Here is a 14,666-nt window from a genome sequence, read left to right as displayed (position 1 = left end):
TTTCGCTTTAGGAGCGTATTATTTGGTGCTACATCCAGTCCGTTCCTACTTCAAGCGACGATAAATGCACAACTTAAACGTATGGAAAGTCCATTGAGTAAAGTAATGAGCAAACAATTTTATGTGGACAATTTCCTGGGTGTGACGTCAACTGAAGAGGAACTGTTAATGACTCACGGAGAGGCTAATAAAATAATGCAAAGTGAAAATATACCTCTGAGGGAATGGAATAGTAGTTCATCCAAATTAAAGGACAAAATAAGTAAAGATTACCCTGGAGATGAAGTGCCAAAATGTAGTAATGTATTGGGATTAAATTGGGATACTGAGAGAGATTTGTTAATGTTAAAACCTAATAATTACAGTATGCCCAATAAATTAACTAAGAGAGTCTTGCTTGCTGAAGTTTCCAAATGTTTTGATCCACTAGGTTTAGTGTCACCCCTTACTATAAGAGGGAAATTATTAATTCAGGAAGCATTGAAACTTAAATGTGCTTGGGATGAAATTCTACCTGAGGAATTCATTAACAGGTGGGATGAATTAACTGGTAATTATGAGAAAATTCCAATGTTGGAGTTCCCACGCCAGGTAGCCAATCCAAATGGGAAAAATGTACTCCACATTTTTTGTGATGCTTCAAAATTGGCATATGGAGCAGTTGCTTACCTTCAATGTAATAGTGTTATTTCTCTTGTTATGTCGACAGAGTACCTCACAAGAGACTCTTAAGAAAAGTGGCAGCTCATGGTATAGGAGGTAAAGTTCTAGCATGGATTGAGGCATGGCTTACCAATAGAAAGCAGAGAGTTACCATTAATGGAGTGAAATCTGAATGGGGATTAGTCACTAGTGGCGTTCCACAAGGATCAGTTTTAGGCCCTCTCCTGTTCATAATTTACATTAATGACCTTGATGAAGGGATTACTAGTGACATGAGTAAGTTTGCTGATGATACAAAGATAGGCCGTATAATTCACTCTGAGGAGGATATCAATGAACTCCAGGACGATTTGAACAAATTAATGTCTTGGTCTGAAAAATGGCAGATGAAGTTTAATGTGGATAAGTGTAAGGTACTTGCCCTTGGTAATGAAAATAACCCTCGAAGCTATAATCTAGGTGAACTAGAGCTTGGTCATACAGAATGTGAAAAAGACTTGGGAGTCATGGTAAGCAGAAATCTAAAGCCAAGACAGCAGTGCCTTAGTGTGCGCAACAAGGCCAACAGATTACTTGGATTTATCTCAAGAAGTATAAGTAACAGAAGTCCAAAAGTTATTTTACAGCTCTATACATCACTAGTGAGGCCTCATTTAGATTATGCTGCTCAGTTTTGGTCCCCTTACTACAGGATGGACATAGACTCATTAGAGAACATACAGAGAAGAATGACTAAAATGATTTACTGTGTAAGGAACCTCCCGTATGAAGATAGACTTAAAGCCTTAAATCTCCACTGTTAGGTAAGACACATATGCAACAGTTAGGTATCTTTATTATGAAACGTTTCGCCTACACAGTAGGCTTCTTCAGTCAAGTACAGAAAAGTTGATAGAAGCAGAAGATACTTGAAGACGATGTAATCAGTCCATCACCCTTAAAGTTTTGAGGTGGTCAGTCCCTCAGTCTGGAGAAGAGCATTGTTCCATAGTATTCATTCATTGTTTCATACTATGGAACAATGCTCTTCTCCAGACTGAGGGACTGACCACCTCAAAACTTTAAGGGTGATGGACTGATTACATCGTCTTCAAGTATCTTCTGCTTCTATCAACTTTTCTGTACTTGACTGAAGAAGCCTACTGTGTAGGCGAAACGTTTCATAATAAAGATACCTAACTGTTGCATATGTGTCTTACCTAACAACCTGTCGGTATTTTATACCATTTTATTGTTAAATCTCCACTCTCTGGAGAGGCGTAGAATGATTGGAGATATCATTGAAGTGTATAAGTGGATGACGGGCATAAACAAGGGAGACATTAATAAAGTACTGAGGGTGTCGAACCAGGTAAGAACCAGAAATAATGGATATAAGTTGGATAAATTTAGATTTAGAAAGGACATAGGTAAGTACTGGTTTTCTAACAGAGTTGTAGATGCGTGGAACAGTCTTCCCAGTGGGGTGATAGAGGCTAGGACCTTGGGTAGCTTTAAGAAGAGACTGGACAAATATATGAGTGGGAGGGGCTGGGTTTGATTGGTGTCAAAGGGTACGGGAGTTATTTCTTGAGTAGCTTTAGGTAGATGTCGTTTTGATAAGGACCTGCCTCGTATGGGCCAGTAGGCCTTCTGCAGTGTTCCTACATTCTTATGTTCTTATGTTCTTATGTCTAAGGCTAAAGCATCTCCAATTAAATCACGTACCTTACCTCAGTTGGAATTAACAGCCATTGATGTAGGTGTCAAATTAGCTAATTATATAAGAAATAAGTTGCAGGAGGTAAATATTATCGACACTGTAATTTTGTCTGATAATGAGGTATCCTTACAATGGATTCGTAATGGAAACAGTAAAATTGTGTACGTACAAAACAGAGTCACTGAAATTAATCAGATGCAAGAGAAGTATAATAGTTTGGGTCAGCATAAGTTAACATTTAATCATATACCTGGTGAGGAGAATCCAGCTGATTTCTTGTCTCGAGGTTTATCTTATGCTAAATTTGTAAATGCTGTATCATGGTTTAAAGAACCGAGCTGGTTGGTAAATAAAGCTAATTGGCCTGTACAAAAGGCGTATATTACTCCTGTTGAAATTACTGTGACCACCACTCCAATAGTTTGTCCTTCCTTAGCGATTGATATAAATAGGTATTCTTCTTTACCCAAACTAATCAATGTAACTAAGTTGGTGTTTAAATTTCTAAACAAGATGAATATTTCATAAGTTTTCACATCCTCTTGAATATTGGATAAAGAGGGTACAGGAGGAAATCTATGGAAATGAGATTAAACTGATGATGGAAAGAAAAATTGTGAAATGTTCGGTAATAGAGAAATTGGGGCTGTATTTAGAGAACAATGTAATTAGGTGCAGAGGTAGGTTACAAAATGCTGAATTGGGTGATTATGCTAAACACCCTATCTTACTGCCCAAAACTCATCATCTAACAAATTTAATTGTTCTAAATGCCCATAAAAATGTAATGCATGGTGGGGTACAAGATACCTTAAATTGTATTAGGGAAACTTTCTGGATTCCAAAGGGACGGCAAAGTGTAAAAAGGGTGATTAAATCTTGTGTAATATGTCGCCGTGTGGATGCCAGATCCTATATGTACCCAGGTTCTCCACCATTGTCAAATGAGCAATTTTAGTCGTTTAGCAATGAAGTCCGCCCGGCTGCAGTGTGGAAAATACTGTATATATTTTCCAGAAATACAGTAGTTATATGTAAATAGATGGCCATACTGTATTTAATAACATTTATGTCATAGAAACTTGGAAACTGAGCCTGCGCCTGCGCAGAAGGACACTTGCCATGTTTGAACAAGACAGTATCAACTGTTTGTGAATATTGGGAAGAATTTTCGTGCTCTAGAAGTAAAATTGGGCTGACATCTCTCAAATAGGAGCTGAAATTGTTGGATGTGCATTCCTGCATAACTTGAGTATCAGGCGACAGGACAGGACAACTCCAGGAACCTCAGATAAGCTGTCTAATTTATGTTTAAATTCTGGCCAGTAAATTTTTCATAAATGTAGGCAAAAGGGGGGTCCTGTACATGACACATTAATCTCTAGTCAAATTGGTGAGTGATATTAAGATATTTTCCTTCTGTTATGTAAATGTGTGTATATATAATTCTTTTTTAATTTTAATATACAGTCCACAAATTTATATATTTACCAGTAATCCTGGTGATACATATTTCATTTGTTAGTAATAGGTCCAGAGCAACTTGTGGATATGGCAGTGGTAGGTATCGCAGGGGGACATTTTTTGCGACCTAGATGTCCCAAATTCCTACTTATCTAACTGATGAATAATAATTATCTTTGTTCATTTACTGTTATGTACATAATGATACATTCAGATAAATGTAATTTTCCACAAAACCCATAGGATTATGCAGCACCTTTAAGGGGGGGAGAGGAGATGGAAGGTGTTCAGGCTTAATTTAGGGAACTGGAGCACAGATACAATTCCCTAGATCAAGAGCCGCTCACCAGTGTCAAGGAACCTTCCTTGAAGGGGAAACTCAACCTGAATTTTGGCTCGTTTCCAGGAGCAAAAAATCGACAGAGTGACGACTTGTATCCTGAGAAACTCACACTGTGGGGCACTCATAAACCGAGGTTCCACTCTATATGTAGTTGGATTATGCTAAATTAAATTGTTCATTTAAAGAGGAAAGAAATATCATAAAAAATTGCTTTTGAACATAAATTCTTTCCCAAAAAATTTTCCTTATTAAAAATATTCTCAATAAAAAATTCCTTTAAAAAATATTTCAATAATTTTAGAAAAAGTTTCAAAATATTTTTTATTCTTCTTTTTAGCTTTAAAAAAATGTGTTCTTTAATAAATAAGAAATAAGAAATATTAAAAAAATTATTTTACATAAAAAATTATTTAAAAAAAAAATATGTTTAAGAAAAATTTCTTTAAACAAAAAATTTAATTAAAAATATTTTTCTTTAAAATAATTAAAAAAAAGTTTAAATTTTTTTTACTGAAAATATTAAAATGTTTTCTTAAAAAGAAAAAAAATATTTTGTAAAAAAATTTTCTTTAAGAAATTAAAGAGTTTCTTTAAAAAGATAAAAGAACTCTTTAAAAAAAATATTTAAAAAATTCCTTTAAAAATCTTTAAAAAGGGATGTTTCCTTTTTTTCATAAAATAACTCATAAAAATATTTTTCTTTACAAAAAATATTTAAATTGGCTTTAATGATTTTTTCGTTAATTTTCTCCAAAAAATCTTTAAAATAGGAATTTGTTTATTTTAAAAGTTTTCTTAAAAAAATCTTTAAAAATTAAGAAAAAACATTTTTCTTTTTAAAAATTACTTTAAAAAATCATTAAAAAAATTTAAAAATTTCTTCACTAAAACCTAATCTTCAGAAAAAAAAATTATAAATATTAAAAATTCTTTACAAATCATACTTCTAAAAATCCCTTAAGAAACAATTTAGAAAAGTTTAAAATAAAAATAAATTGATGCCCAAAAGAATTCTTCAAAAAAATTTTCTCCAAAAAAATTATAAATGAAAATATTTTTCTTTAAAATTATTATAAGAAAATTGTGGTTTGTTTTAAAAGTTGTTGTTTTTATTTAAAATATTTTTTTAAGAATCATGATGTTTGTTTAAAGAAATTTTTTAAAGAATTTTAGAAAGAATTATAAAATAATTCAATTTTTATTTGTAAAATTTGTTATTATTAAAGCTTAATTTATTTTAATTTTTTAAGAAAATATTTTTTTACAGACTTTTGTTTGAAGAATTTTTATATAAAACTTTTCCAAACAATTTTTTTTGTAAATTTTTATAAGTTTTCTTTTTATAAGTTTTTAAAAGTTTTTGTTTCTCAAATTTTTTTGTAAAGAATTTTTTTTAAAGAAAATATATTTTTTAAGATTTTTTTGAGAAATTTTATTTGAAGAAAATAATTATTTTTGAAAATTTTTTAAGATTTTTTTATAGATTTTTTTTTTAAGAAATTTGTAATTTTTTTTATAATTTTCCTAAATTCAGCATGTGTAAATATGAATAATATAATAGCTGCATATAAAAAAATTGATGCTGATTAGACCCTTCAAGAAATTTTGTGTGAAGGAGTGTGTGCAGCAGCGCCGGAGTGATGCATCGGAGAGAAGAGGATGACATGGTAAATTAATGTGTAAGCACTTGTTGTGGTGAAATCATCCAGTGTCATCGAGGCCATAATTGAATGACTCGGCCTCAAACTATAATTAATAAGCACTGGAATGTCCCCTGTTGAAGAACAGGGAGAAAGAATTAATGGGGACTCCAGAATTAGGTGGTAATAATGAAAATAATGAGGCATCACCATGCAGCACATCCAGTATATATGCCATTAGTCCTTTAATTTACTGGTCAGTAAGATTCTATTTGTTAGGTAGGTGTTAGGTGATCTATTTACAATATAAATGGTAAGTGGTAATATAAATTTCTTAATTATCTAACTTTTGGTACATATTTGCCTGGTGTCAATTAGAAAATTCTTACCCTGTCTGTGTTTATTAGTGTTCCCATTAATCCTTACTAGAGATCGTTTTCATTGATTTTCATACAATCCACACTATTTTATAATTTACCATTATTGGTATTAATGTTTAATATTGTAGTTATTAATTTAATATCAGTTAAAGCTTTTTTGTGAGAGTGGTGAAGGAGTGGGCATCGAGGGAGTGACAGTTCTGTGACCTACTGTCACTAGGTCCCACTTACCTCACCCTAATTACTTACATGTAATAATTCAGGTATTACCCTGTACACCTCATGCAGGTAATTTTCTCAAAATTAATTGATTTTTAGAATAATTTTTTTGTAAGAAAATTTTAGGTTAAAAAACAAATAATTTTTTGAAATAACTAATTTAAAAATCGTTTTAAAGGGAATTTATTTATTTATTTTTTTAAAAGAATTGTTTTTAAAACAACTTTTATTTTTTTAAGAAAAAGGAACAATGTGTTGTAGTACTAGTGTCGTAGTGTGTCATGGGGTGAACTGCTGTTTGCTCATGGATTTTCAAAGTCTTTAGCTGACAGCTGGATGACGACCAGCGACTAGCTGGTCGTTGACCTTGTATAAAATTAGCTAGCTCGAACAACTTATCACAACAGTGAACACTAATCCACACATTATGCAACCAGTGAAAAATGCGCAGCTGCTATTGGCAGCTGCGCATTATTGGACAGGAAAAGAAGATGGAGCAGGCTATGAAGGGAAGGAATATTTATAGGGAAAGGGGGGGGGATGTGGAAAATAAAAGCTAAGAGGCCTAACCACTTTTGATTTTTATGTGCTGGTGGATGTAATTTACATATTTTAATTCAATTTAATGTATATATTAACCCAAGATAAGTCGCAGCCAACAATTGTCAGTGAATATTCAGAATAAGAGGAAAGTTGAAGCATGGATCATACATCAGGGCCAATACTGTAGCCGCTCACCCAGAGCGGCTACAGTACAAATATCTGTGACTCTAAATTTTTCATCCCACAGTCCTAACTTTCATAGTATAACTTTTCTCATACATCTTAAAGCTGTGTAGTCTATAAACCAAAAATAAGTTGTAATGAAAGACTGTCAATGAATAAATAGAAGAATAGACGGGGATTATCTTGTCACTCTGGCTGAGACGATCTTGAAGTAGATGTTGAATAATGCAGGGCTCAGGCAGGAGTCTTGGGGCACCCCGGCTTCATCTGTCTTGTAGGTGTATTAAGGGAAGATGTTTCTGTTGTACTTCACTCTCTTTCATCTCCAACTACCTTATTAAATGACGCCAAAATCCAGTATTCCCAGTCAAATCCAAATCGTGCCTTGTTTACGTCCCTTGATGCATGGATTGTTTGCATAGGTTGCCATTATCATGTTGCATGTTGATTTGCTCTCTCGTTTCTGAATCTGAAATATTTATCCTTGAAGAGTGATGGAATTCCACGTACGAGTTAATTCTGCTCCAGACAACTGTTTTCAAAAACCTTGCCACTGATCTCTCTTAGAGGTCGCTAGTGAGAGGGATTGGCCTGTAGTTCTCGTGCTTAGGCTTTTCTTTATAAGATTGTACTATTCTGACTATAAGCGTGAAGTAGCCTGAAGCATATGGTGTCATAAATGTTGAACAGAAACAATTATTTGCAATAGTAGCTTGGAAAGTATTTTATTTGTTTGGCTGTTGATCCTGAGTCCTGATATAATTGTCTCTTGTTTAGCCAGTGACCAGCTTAATCTCCAGAATAATAATATAATAATAATATCTTTATTTCTATAAGTACATGTACAAGGTATACAGTCCTAGCTGACATCACTGACATACTACTATATAGAAAGCTACTTGTTATGTTGAGAACTTCGGGCAAATTAAGTCAGTTTCGTCCCAGGATACGACCCACACCAGTCGGCTATCACCCAGGTACCCATTTTATATAGATGGGTGAACATGGACAGCAGGTGTCTAATGGAAACAAGTCCTAATGTAGTCCAGCCGTTGAGGCATGGAGGTGGCCTTTAATGAGGTTAGTGATGCCACTGGCTCTATAGACTCCAGGGGTATCCTGCCTACTTGCAGAGTGATGGATGTCTGAGTGTGTGAAGTATCCGGTGTCACAGTACACACTTGTAGAGTAAAGCTTGAGTGTGTGAAGTCTTGGTTGGTACTCTGCCCACTCGCAGAGTGACGAAACTAAGGTACTTCCCACTGTAATAATCATAAGGATATTTCCGCGACTTGTGAGCTCCTGAAAAAAAATATGGTTTATAGTAATATCATTGGACAATTTATTCGTAAATAAATAACATTGCACAGTACTTACAGCTTCACCAAATATGTACTGAATATCTTCCTTGCTTAAGAGCATATACAACCCATAAGAATCATTAATAAAAGTACAGAGCCTCACAAGACCGATGTTTACTACTAGTATCACCAGCATTTTGATGTTCAGCATTTAATAATTGATTAAAAATTTACCTGTCTAATATCTTAAAAGATAGACTTCAACTATAAATACAGTTATTATTATTAATTATTATTATTATTTGGCCTTTGTGGTTTAGCGCTTCTTTTTGATAATATTAATAATAATAATAATAATAATAATAATAATAATAATAATAATAATAATAATAATAATAATAATAATAATAATATTATTATTATTATTATTATTATTATTATTATTATTATTATTATTATTTTAATCATATAATTATTATTATTATTTTAATCATATCATTACTATTATAGATATCAGTATCATTATTATTATAGGACGAACTCACAACATTTCCAAAAAGAAAGTCTCAGGATGGGTTGAACTCTGTATTTCAATAATTTGTTCATGAAATCTGTAAGAAGGTTAAATGATAATTTCACACTAACTGCGCCGCCTCCTCGATAAATATTAATTTTACCGCGAGGAGAAAATATACCTTTCACTGATGATGAATTCATACTGAGAGTAGTTCCTGAGGAGTCTTATGGACACCAGAAACAGGAGATAAGAGACGAAGGTAAAACATATGGCAATCACATAGGCGCCATGTCTCCAGCTGTGCAGGTCGTGTAGCGACTTCGAAGGATCCCTCGCCTGAGATCTGAGTTTGCCCACTCGAACTCCCAGAGAGTTTTCCTCCAAGCGGAGGTTGCAGACAGAGGCTCCCTTAGCCTTCACGCGGAACCCGCGGAGCTCTCCACATTTGACGGAGGAGCTGATGGTCTCGGAGAAGTTAAAGTTGTCCAAGGTGAGGTGGTAAGCGTGTGCCCCGTCTGTAAGTCTAATATAATCCAGTTTCATCACCGTCTGTGTCTTGGGAGTTCGCAGATGGAAGATATTCTTCGTTAAGAAGCGGTTAGCTCCGTAGATGTTCTCATGACTGCAGGATCCAATCTTCAGGGAGATCTCCAAGTACCGGAAGTCAACACTGATGTTAACGAGGAACTGGTTGTGTTCATGAGGCACTTCCATGACATCTTCCCTCTTGCTGGACCCAGCAATGCAGTTTACGGATGACCTCAACCCAGTTCTTTGCATTTGATAGGACGGTGCTTCGTTACCGTTCCTGGTGGAGGGACGCGTAGGCTGCGACTGTGAGAAACGCACTTCGGTAACCCAATTGAACGGCACTTTTACTGACGGAGGAGTTGTGGCAAGAGATACTGAAGGCTGGAGAAGAGACTTCGCCTCACAGGCTGGAAACAGCAACACCAAGCATAAAGCGATGATTACGAGCGTCGTCATGGTTAACAGTCTTACTCGATTACTTCTCTCTTTGATTTAATCAATTATAGTTCTCAATAGTTTGCCACTCAAGTTTACAGAGATGACATCAGTCGTGGCATATTACTGTTACAACACATCACAACAATCGTCACTTAATGCTGTCACAACAGATCACAACCTTCTTCCAATGCTACTGTAACATCAGGTCAGTGTAGTTGCTGCATATTACCTGATACATCAGTTCCCTGTGTTCACTGCACATCATCGTTAAAACAGATCACTGTAGCTTTCCCGTTATTACCGTTATAACGGTGGTGGTCTCCCTCCCAAATTCAGAGGTAATGAACGAATGAAGGATAAATTACATCAAGCTTGTGAGAGTGACCAGCAGAGCTCAGTGATAAGATTATTTTTAATGCAGCTTATCAACACTCCAGGTTATCAACAACCTACTGCCACGATACTGAACCTTTGTTGTTACCTAACCAAGGCATAACCTACACTATCATAACATCCACTAATCTACAGTAACCCACCGTAACAGAGTAACTTAAAAATAACCTAACATAAACAAGAATAGCTTAATGGTACCTAACATAATCAAAACTGAAAAATTCTAAGGTAAACTAACCCAAACTACCCATTAACATAATCAAAACGGAACAATTCTAAGGTAAACTAACTTAAATTACAAATTAAAATTAAATGTTTAGAAAATGGGATATAAAGTGAATGCTTTAATTGCAATACTAGAATTTCTAAAAGACAAATAATTTATGATGTGTTGCAATAATTGTATAATCAACATCTCAGACTGGTAAGAAAATACTTTTGTATCTCTGATTCTTTGTATTTTTATTGACGGTAAACAAACTTTATCTCATCATTGTTACTGTGTATACTGTGTACTGTGTATGAGTGTACAGTGTATACTGAGTGTACTGTGTATGGTGGATATACTGTGTATGAGTGTACAGTGTATACTGAATATATTGTGTATGGTGGATATACTGTGTATGAGTGTACAGTGTATACTGAGTATATTGTGTATGGTGGATATACTGTGTATGAGTGTACAGTGTATACTGAGTATACTGTTTATACTGGCTGTACTGTGTATGCTGAGTATATTGTGTATACTAAGTGTACTGTGTATACTGAGTCTACTGTGCATACTAACAGTACAGTGTATGCTAAGTATACTGCTTATACTGGGTGTATTGTGTATACTAAGTGAACTGTTTATACTGAGCATATTGTGTATACTGGGTATACTGAATATAGTGTACTGTGTATACTGAGGGTACTGTGCATACTGAGTATTCTCTGTATACTGAGTGTACTTTGTATACTAAGTGTACTGTATATACTGAATATACAGTGTATACTGAGTATACTGTGGTGTATAGTGAAAATACTGTGTGTACTGGATGAACTTTGTATACTGAGTGTATCGTGTATACTAAGCACACAGTATATACTAAGTATACTGTGTATACTGGGTGTACAGTGTATATTTAGTGTACTGTGTATACTGAGTGTGCTGTGCATACTGAGTGTGTTGTGTATACTGGATGTATTGTGTACTGAGTGTACAGTGTACACTGAGTGAACTGTGTATACTATGTCTGTACAGGATGTACTGTGTATACTGTGCGTACTGTGAATACTGGGTGTACTGTGTATATTTAGTGTACTGCGTATACTGGGTGTACTGTGCATGCTGAGTGTGCAGTGTATACTGAATATACTGTGTACACTGTGTGATGTTGTTACAAAAAAACGCGATTTCTAAAAGCTTAGAGATCTCCAGTGAATACTAGAAAGGACTGCCCTTCTAGCATCCAGCCTGTTACTGGGTTTTCGTAACAATTAGTCAGTATCCTTGTCCAATTATCCATTAGAATTCAATAAGAATTAATAGTGCTTTAGGATTACAACTGGTAGGCTACTAACTAGAGAAATTAAAATTTAATAAATTTATTAAGTATAGTCTAGAGGTATATTAATTAATCGGTTCAAACAAATTAATAATAATCACTTCTCTCTTATACAGTAGTATTGTGCTGATAGCACATATCACATATTTATAAGTCTTAAGTACCGTCTGATACATTAACAAGTAATAATACAAATAAGTGTGTGTATGTGTATAAGTGCTATGTCTCACGACTCGACTAGACTTAAACAAGTGACTGACAAAGTCCTCTCATAATCTAACTTCTTGACCAACTGGCAGTCAGAACAGTCTGCTTAAACAATAAAAAGAATGCTAAGCCCAATAGCAATATAACAAGCAACTGTGACACAGAATCAGGAACAAGGAGATAATATAACGTCACTAAGTAGGGACAATCAGCAGATCCACCACAAAAGTCACAAAACTCCCTTACTGAATTTATGTTCAGCATATGAAAATACCCGACTGTGACAGTACACAGATACCAATACAAATTAGGTCAGAAGCTACAGCTCAGGACCTGAGTTGCTCAGATTGTCTATGCGACACACAACCTCAGTACAAAGTCGAAAATCACTTAGACAATGTTCTGTGAACAGAGTCCCACAGAACCTACAACAATAATGAGACAGAGACGATCTTCCAACAAGGGCCAATAAGGGAGATTTAGGCACGTCTTGTCAAGAATACGTCCACCCACCAAGCGAGTCTAGACCAGACTGAATATTTCAGGCGAGGTGAGAACACCCCCCTCGATCACGTGATAGCTCCATGGACAGTTGCTGCTCAGCAACAGAGAAGCCGGCAGGGAAACGAGCAATGAGCGATAATTACAGTAGTTAGACAATCAAGACTTGAACTATGAGCACGTAATATGTTACATCCTACCTAACAAAAGTAACTAAGTCAAATAATAATACAAAGCAATATATTTACGATTTAGCTATTATCGCAAATATAAGCAATATAAAATTATATGAAAAGGTAATATACATTATATACATATGCATAATATACATCATATACATTGTAACCCATTCAGGGGTTGCAACACCCCCCAAACGGTCGCACTAGGAGTTGCGTTAATGTCTTTCACATTATTACTGATTACTCATGTCACATTAATAACACAATTTAATAAAAAAATAAGTCAATCTTGTGCCAAGCACTTCTATAATTTCACAGTGTCTATTTCACTAAGTTATGCCCCTAGTACTAGGGCAGTACACAGTATCGTATCTCTGCATACTCGTGGTTATGTACATCAGTGTAGAGACAGAATAGCGTAGACAAGTATGACACGTTGAGGCTCGATCATAGTAGAGGAGACTGCATATGAACAATAGTCTTGTGCGATAGACAGGAGACAGCATTCCACTCTTAAGTAGTGGTAGTGGAATGCGAGGCAGTATGGACATCTGAGTATGAAACAGCTTAATGTGTGTTGTGAGGGGGATGTCTGCGGCAGGACTGTTCAGCCACGCAGTAACATCGCCCACACAACACTACAAACTCATCACTCAGCTTCTGTCTCCTTACACATATGTCCCCACTACTGTGAATATATAAATAGATTAATTAGACATGAGTATATATAGTTAACATGGGCTGGAGAGATTACGTTACTTTACTGAATTTGACATAGCAAGTAACAAAAGGTATTTGGGCTGGATTCTGAGAGCCCACCTCATGATCCTAGCATTTTTACTCTTCATAGTGTTTATGTAGGTGAGTCGATTGTGGTCTGAAAAAACGTTAATTTTAAATGGGGAAGTGCCCAAATACACGTCAAAATGTTCCAAGGACACCACAAGAGCTAGAGCATCTTTCTCAATAGTGGCATAATTTTTCTGGTGTCGTTTGAGCTTAGTTGAATAGTAACATATAGGATGGAGAATGTCAGTGGATGTTGACTGTTGGAGCAGCACAGCGCCCACTGCATAACCACTCACATCTATATGTAAAAAGAAGGGAAGATTGAAATTAGGACTTTTCAACACAGGAGCAAAGGAGAGCAAACGTTTCAATCTTTTGAACGAGTCTGAACAATCTCTAGTCCAGGTGAACTGAACTTTGCTACTAGTAAGCTCAGTGAGAGGAGCTGCAATCTGAGAAAAGTTTGGACAGAACCTGCGATAATATCCTGCCATACCCAGGAATCTCTGTACTCCCTTCCTATCCTGTGGCACCGGAAATTCAGAAATTGCACGAACCTTAGCCTCAATAGGAGCAACCTCACCTTGGCCGATACAAAAACCTAGATAGGTAATCTTAGCTTGACCAAAACTACATTTAGCTAAGTTAACAGTGAAGTTGTAGTGCGCCAGTCTCTCAAACAATGCTCTGAGACGCGTGTTGTTCCCACTCGTCACTGTTCACCACTAAGTCGTCAAGGTAGGCTTCTACTCCCTCTAAGTTGTGGGTCAACTCGTTCATTATACGTTGGAATGAAAAAGCCGCGTCACATAGGCCGGAGGGGGTGACGAGGTAGTTAAACAATCCATCTTGAACAGTAAAAGCAGATATTTCTTGAGCACGTTCAGTAAGCGGGACTTGATAATAGCCTAGTAAGAGATCTAAACGGCTGACAAACTGGGCTCCTGACTCACGGTCAATAAGGTCGTCAGTGCGAGGTAGAGGATAACCATCAGGCAAGGTGACAGAGTTCACTTTTCTGTTATCAGTGCACATCCTGAAACTACCGTCAGGTTTAGGCACTAAAATACATGGAGATGCCCATGGACTTTTACTGCGCTCAATAAGTCCGTGAGATAACAGAAAA

General features: G+C 35.6%; 1 protein-coding gene across 1 annotated transcript; it reads right to left on the bottom strand.

Annotated features, from left to right (window-relative positions):
* Positions 1–8,144: 8,144 nt before the first annotated feature.
* LOC128699932 (uncharacterized) lies at positions 8,145–10,251 on the bottom strand. The gene is made up of 2 exons (XM_053792780.2): positions 9,134–10,251; positions 8,145–8,439 (listed from the first exon to the last, which is right to left on the bottom strand). Exons 1-2 carry the CDS (start codon positions 9,940–9,942, stop codon positions 8,409–8,411), a joined length of 840 nt encoding a protein of 279 aa, XP_053648755.1. The 5' UTR covers positions 9,943–10,251; the 3' UTR covers positions 8,145–8,408.
* Positions 10,252–14,666: the final 4,415 nt, after the last annotated feature.

The sequence above is a fragment of the Cherax quadricarinatus genome, chromosome 20 (assembly GCF_038502225.1).
Source record: "Cherax quadricarinatus isolate ZL_2023a chromosome 20, ASM3850222v1, whole genome shotgun sequence".
Lineage (NCBI taxonomy): Eukaryota > Metazoa > Arthropoda > Malacostraca > Decapoda > Parastacidae > Cherax > Cherax quadricarinatus.
This window is presented reverse-complemented; position numbering and strand designations above follow the sequence as displayed.